The sequence below is a fragment of the Dipodomys ordii genome, unplaced genomic scaffold (genome assembly GCF_000151885.1).
Source record: "Dipodomys ordii isolate 6190 unplaced genomic scaffold, Dord_2.0 Scaffold180, whole genome shotgun sequence".
NCBI classification, from domain to species: Eukaryota; Metazoa; Chordata; class Mammalia; order Rodentia; family Heteromyidae; genus Dipodomys; species Dipodomys ordii.
The window spans coordinates 968,218-974,605 of NW_012267396.1; the positions used below are offsets into that span (position 1 = coordinate 968,218).

Here is a 6,388-nt window from a genome sequence, read left to right on the forward strand (position 1 = left end):
AGTGTGTGTGTGTGGTGTGTGAGTGTGTGTGTGTGAGTGTGTGTGTGGTGTGTATGTGTACATGAGAGTGTGTGTGTGAGTGTGTGTGTGTGGTGTGTGAGTGTGTGTGTGTGAGTGTGTGTGTGTGTGGTGTGTGTGTGTGTGTGTTGGGGGAAACTTTACCTCCTTAGGGGACTGGGCTTCCCCAGCCAGCACTTGGGCCTGTGCCCCTGGACTCCCACGCTCCACCCCACCTCCTCTGTGGTGGGGACCCCACTAAATTTAGGCCAGCAGCCATGAGCAGTAGCCATCCCTGGCTGTGTCTGCTCTTCCCAGTGAGGCCTGCATGAATAGGAGCCATAGTGCAGTGGGGTTCGGGCGGCAGGGCAGGGGGGACCTGTCCGAGGAGGGAGAGGTAGAGGCCAGGGCCGCTGGGCTGGACACGCTGTCCAGGGCTTGTGAGTGGCTTCTTCCGCCGCCCTCACCAGCCCGCTGGCCCTGGCCTGGCCCGCCATCTCCTGCCCTCTCTGGCTCCTTCCTCTCACCTCAGGGTTGGCTCTGGTCTCCTGCCCAGCCTGGGGCAGCCAGGTACCTAGCGTCCCCGTGCGGCCCTCACCGGGGCATCTGTGTTTCTTGGCCATCCACTCACTCCTCCAGGATGGGGAGCTGTCTCCATGGTGAGCAGGTGGTGGAGAAGAGGCTTTGTCCCAGCCCTGTACCTATACTTCTACCTCTGTACACCACTATCCTTGTAGGCTAGACCTGGCCCCCTGCCTGGGTTTGTAAATAAAGTTTTATTGGCACACACACCACTCATTTACTTGCCTGATGCAAAGCAGAAGGGAGCCGTCATAGGTCATAGTAGCGTTAATCTTGCCCATAAAGGCAAAAATGTATGTATTTTTTTACAGGGTTCTTCCCTCACCCCGCTTCTGTTTTTTCATTTGTGTTGCTCCTGGAGCTTGAACTCAGGGCCTAGATGCTGTCCTTAAGCCATTTTTCTTTTTATTGTGAAAATACTGTACCAGAGGGGTTACAATTACTTGGGCAAGATAATGAGTACATTTCTTATCAAGCATTGTAGCCTCCTCCTTTGTTTCCCCTTCTCATCCCTTCCCAGCCTCCCCCCGCCCCCCCATCCTCATTCCCCCTCTCCCCCCCCAACCAAAGTTGTAAAGTTCGTTTTTTGACATCATGACTTGTACATCTCATTTTTGCAATGGGTCCACCTGTATCCCTATTCAAACGATTTGTTTTTCCCCTTCCCCTCCACAAATTATACCAACATCAAATACAGTGAAAGCAGGGGTTATACCGTCGGGGAGGCCATTTTTCTTAAGGCTAGCACTCTACCACTTAAGTCCCAGCCCCACTTCTGACTTTTTAGTGGCTGATGGAGGATAAGTGTCGTGGGTTTGCCTGCCCGAGCTGGCTTTGAACTTGGGTCCTCAGCTCACAGCCTGCTTACTAGCTGGGATTGCTGGTGTGAGTCACTGTCACCTGGCCCTCCCCTCTGTGCCAAGAATGGAACCCAGGGGCTTGTACGATCTAGACAAGCTGTTTCCTACTGAGCTGCACTCAGCAAAGCTGAAAATAGTTACTGCCTGGTCCTTTGCAGAGAAAGTTGGCCAAAGCCTGCTGTAGGATCACAGAGAAATCCTGGGGTGCACTAGTTCGGAGGGGTGACCTTGGAGCCAGTACTCCAGCCCCCCTCTTGCTGGGTGACTTTGAAAGAGACCCTTAACTTGTGCAAGCTTTGGTGAAGGGAGTAGAGGGGCCCGAGGGGGGGATGGGGGGGTCAAGGCCTGGCCCGTGGCCGGCCCGGGGTGCTTGTGATGTGGGGGTGTGGGTAGTGGAGGCGCCTGGTTTTCATGCCGTTGTCCCCAGCCGGGATGGCAGGTGGGCAGGCAGGCAGTGGGCCTCCTCTTAGCCTTAGTGTCGCCCTGCTGCTCAGTCCCTGTCCTTCCCTGCTGGACCCTCATAGCCTCTGCCCCTTTGTGGACCCTCCTCGTCCCGTCTCCTGCACCCCACTTTCCTCATCATGCCTTCATTAGTTCCTGGTGGCTCTCACGGGGCCTAGGAAGCAGAGCGGGGGGCAGGGGGGTGCCTTTAACCCGGCCCTTCAGCCCAAGCCTGGCGCCAGGCTGCAGAGGGGCACCCAGGGCAACCAGCTGGGTTGCCAGGCTGCCCGGCTTGTAAACAGGCCTCTGCTGTCTGTGGCCAGATCACTTTTTATCTCCTGGCCTAGGAGGGGTGTGGACAGGGGCACCATTGGCGGGGGGGAGGGGGGGGAATCTGGCCCTGCCTCCCTGTGTACCCCAACCCCCCAAAGCTTTTGGGGCACACAGACTATGGTGGTCAGGTACCCAAGGGCTGGTGGGTGTCTGTAGGCCCCTACCCTCAAGCAGATCATCTCAAGTGTGAAATTCTGGGGCTTGTAGCCCATTCACGGTGTTGTGCAACCATGACCTTTCTCTAGCTCCAAAACCTTGTCATCAGGCTAGACGGAAACCCCACACCCCCGAGCCCCGCCCCCCGCGCCGCCTCCCGCTGCCCCTGGCTGCCGGCTCGGCTCAGCCCCTGTGCCATGCCGCCTTCTCCTCCCAGCTGGCCCGAGAAGGAAACTCATTCACCGCGTGACCTTTTTGTGTCTGCCTTTCTCTGCTCTAGATGTTTCTGACTTTTGTCTAGGTTGCCACAGGTGTCCTGATGCTTCCTGTCAGTAGTTAAAAGCACAGGCCTCCAGAGTGTGTCCTTGTTTTTTTCTTTCTTTCTTAATCTGGTGCTGGTGGCTCCTGCCTGTCATCCTAGCTACTCAGGAGGCTGAGACCGGAGGATCCAGGTTTGAAGCCCTTCGATGTGTGAGATTTCCATCTCCAAATTAGCCAGGAAAATGCCGGTTGGAATTGTAGCTCAGCACCAGCCCTGAGCTATAAAGCCAAGGGGGATTATGAAGCCCTGAGTTCAAGCCCCAGTATTGACACAGAAATGATTGGGGGGGGGCTTTTCTTGGCCATCTTGCCCTTGTTTTTTGTTGTTTCTGTTGCTGGCTATGGGACTTGAATGCAGGGTCTGGGCGCTGTCCCTGAGCCTCTTTGTGCTCAAGGGATATTCTGCCACTTTGAGCTATGGCGCCACTTCTGGTTTTCTGATGGTTCTTTAAAGATAAGAGTCTCATAGACATTTCTGCCCCGGCTGGCTTTGAACCAGGATCCTCAGATCTCAGCCCTCCTGAGTAGCTGGGACGACAGGCATGAGCCACCAGTGCCCAGTTTCTTGCTATTTTGGAAGTGGTCCTCCTCGTCCTGTGATTTTGACCAAGTGCAGTGTATGCTTTTGTCTTTCATCGCTGCTGCTTTTGATCTCACAGCTGGGAATCCATTGCTTAATTCAAAGGCTCAAAAGCTTTAGCCCCCTGTTTTGGCTTCTGAGAGTTGATAGCTTTGGCTCTGGTGTTTAGTTCTTTAACCATGTTAAGTTAGCCCTGGATTGCTGTGGTGTGAAGCAGTGAGCTACTTTTTTCATTTTCCAGGTATAGCTATCTAGGTCTCTAATTGTCCTTTGTTGAAGAGACTTCTTCTTTCTCTATGCAGTGTTCTTGGCATCCTTGTCAAATCAATTGACCCTAAATAGGAAGGTTTATTTCTGGACTCTTGATTCTATCCCACAGATCTGTTTGTTCTTTTGCCAGAACTACAGTTTCATTCCTTTGCAGTACATTTTCCGATTGGGAAGCGTGACTCCTCCAACTCTGTTCTATTTCCTGATCATTTTGGCGATGGAGAGGGATTGGAAACTTAAGTTGTTTTTGTGATCATTTCCTGGCTTACGTGAGTTGGGATATTTCTATACAAGCATACAATGTGATGATCTACCCTTCTTAGAACAATTTAATGAGATTTTTCTTGTTCTATTTGAAAACTCCCTCCCACCCCCCGCTAGTCCTGGGGCTTGTACTCAGGACCTGGGCATTGTCCCTAGTTCTGTTTTCCCAAGGCTAGCATTCTACCATTTGAGCCACAGCACCACTTTTCTGTATATGTGGTACTGAGGAATCAAACACAGGGCTTCATGTATGCCAGGTAGCGAGCACTCTACCACTAAGCCACATTCCCAGCCCATTACTCTATTTATAAACTATTGGGTGCCAGTCCTGGGACTTGAACTTGGGGCCCTAGATTCTGTCCCTGAACTTTTGTGCTCAAGACTGGTGCTCTACCACTTGAGCCACAGCTCCATTTCCAGCTTTTTTCTGTGTGGTTAACTGGAGAGAAGAATCTCAAGGCCTTTCCTGCCTGGGCTGGCTTTAGACTTGATCCTCAGATCTCAGCCTCCTGTAGTTAAGATTGCAGCACCTGACCTGGCTTTTATTTATTTATTTATATTTATTTATTTTGGTCAGTTGTGGGGCTTGAACTCTGGACCTAGGCACTGTCCCTGAGCTCTTCAGATCAAGGCTAGCACTCTACCACTTGAGCCACAGTGCTACTTCCGGTTTTCTACTGGTTTATTGGAGATAAAAGTCTCACGGAGCTGGGCGCCCAGCTCCGATGGCTCACACCTGTAATCCTAGCTACTCAGAAGGCTGAGATCTGAGGATCAAAGCCAGCCTGGGCAGGAAAGTTCATGAAACATTTACCTTCAATAAACCACCAGAAAACTGGAAGTGGTGCTATATAGCTCAAGTGGTAGAGTGCTAGCCTTGAGCTGAAGAGCTGAGGGACAGTGCTCAGGCCCAGAGTTCAAGCCCCATGACCAACAAAAACAAAAACAAAGAGTCTTGTGGACTTTCCTGCCTGGGCTGGCTTTGAACCATGATCCTCAGATCTCAGTCTCCTGAGTAGCTAGGATGACAGGCGTGAGCCACCAGCGCCTGGCTCCTGGCCTGTCTTTTAAAGATCTTTTCTATCAGGCCACGGGACAGGTGTGCTCGCTGCTTCTAGGACTGTGCCATGTCCTGCTATTCGTTGTCTGTTGAGCTCTTCTGAAAGTACCAGGATCAAGATGTCTCATGTCTGTAATCCTAGCCATTCAGGAGGCTGAGAATCAGAGGCTCATAGTTTGAGGCCAGCTGAGGCAGAAATGTCCTTGAGACTCTGATCTTGAAAAGAACCAGCAAAAAGCCAGGCTGGAGGCTCTGCTCAAGTGGTAGAGCCCTAGCCCAGCTAGCTCAAGACCCTGAATTCAAACCTGGATAGTGATACCAGCAGTAAACAACAATAATGACAACAGTAATAATAACACTAGCAGTAGTGGTATAGTACGCAGAGACTCGAGCTGTCTCCCTGTGGCGTGGCAGGGCCAGACTGTTGGGAGTTCATCCTTTGGCTACAGTTGCAGTGACCGGAAATGGAGATGGGGGTGGGGAGGACGATGGTGCTTCCTGGGTGCTGGAGCCTGAGAGGAGGTTCACCTTGTTTAGAACTTCCCTCATTCAGCATCACCCATCAGCCCCGTCCTCCTCCTCCCTTACTGGCCCCGAGGGACCCAGGGTGGGCCTGGGGCTCCCCTGGAGAATCGGGGGGGGGTGCGGCGGGGTAAAGTGGGTTCAGCCAGCCACCAGGATGCGCCGCTGACACCCTCGGGTGCTCTGTCCCACAGATGAAGATGTGTGTGTGTTCAAGTGCTCAGTGTCCCGCGAGACGGAGTGCAGCCGCGTGGGCCGCCAGTCCTTCATCGTCACCCTGGGCTGCAACAGCGTCCTCATCCAGTTTGCCACGCCCAGCGGTAGGTGCCTCACCGAGTGGGGGCCCCGGTGCCCTGGGTCCAGACCAGCCTGGGCTCTGTCATGAGATGTCTGTTTCCCGAAGAACAGCAACAACAACATGTAAAGGGTTGGCGGGGCGCTGGTGGCTCACGCCTGTCATCCCAGCTACTCAGGAGGCTGAGATCTGAGGATCGGTGCAAAGCCAGCCCAGGCGGGAAAGTCCAGGAGACTCTGATCTCCAATAAACCACCAGAAAATGGCAAGTGGTACTGTGGCTCAAGTGGTAGAGCACTTACCTTGAGCAAAAATGCTCAGGGACAGCACCCAGTCCCTGAGTTCAAGTCCCCTAACCAGCAAAAACAAAACCAGTTAAGGAGGATTTGAGGTCCAGAACTGACAGGTGTATTGGGAATAAGGATCATCAGAGATTGGTGGCTAGCACCGTGTGGTGGGGCACGCCTGTAATCCCAGCACTCTAGGAGGCAGAGACCAGCCTAGCTATCAAATAGAACCAAGTTACAAACAGCCCCCCCCCCCCATTGGCCTCATTAAAAACACATTACCAGGGCTGGGAAGGTGGCTCAGTGGTAGAGCGCTTGCCTTGCAATGCATGAGGCCCTGGGTTCGATTCCCCAGCACCACATAAGCAAAAAGAAAAAAGCCGGAAGTGACACTGTGGCTCAAGTGGTTGAGCGCTAGCCT

General features: G+C 53.0%; 1 protein-coding gene across 1 annotated transcript in view; it reads left to right on the top strand.

Moving 5' to 3' along the window:
- The first annotated feature begins 1,871 nt into the window (after positions 1-1,871).
- Carm1 (coactivator-associated arginine methyltransferase 1) overlaps positions 1,872-6,388 on the top strand; it is a 20,975-nt gene continuing 16,458 nt past the window's right edge. Inside the window, 2 exon segments of the mRNA XM_013033944.1 lie at positions 1,872-1,878; positions 5,581-5,706. Coding sequence (XP_012889398.1) covers positions 1,872-1,878; positions 5,581-5,706 — 133 coding nt within the window.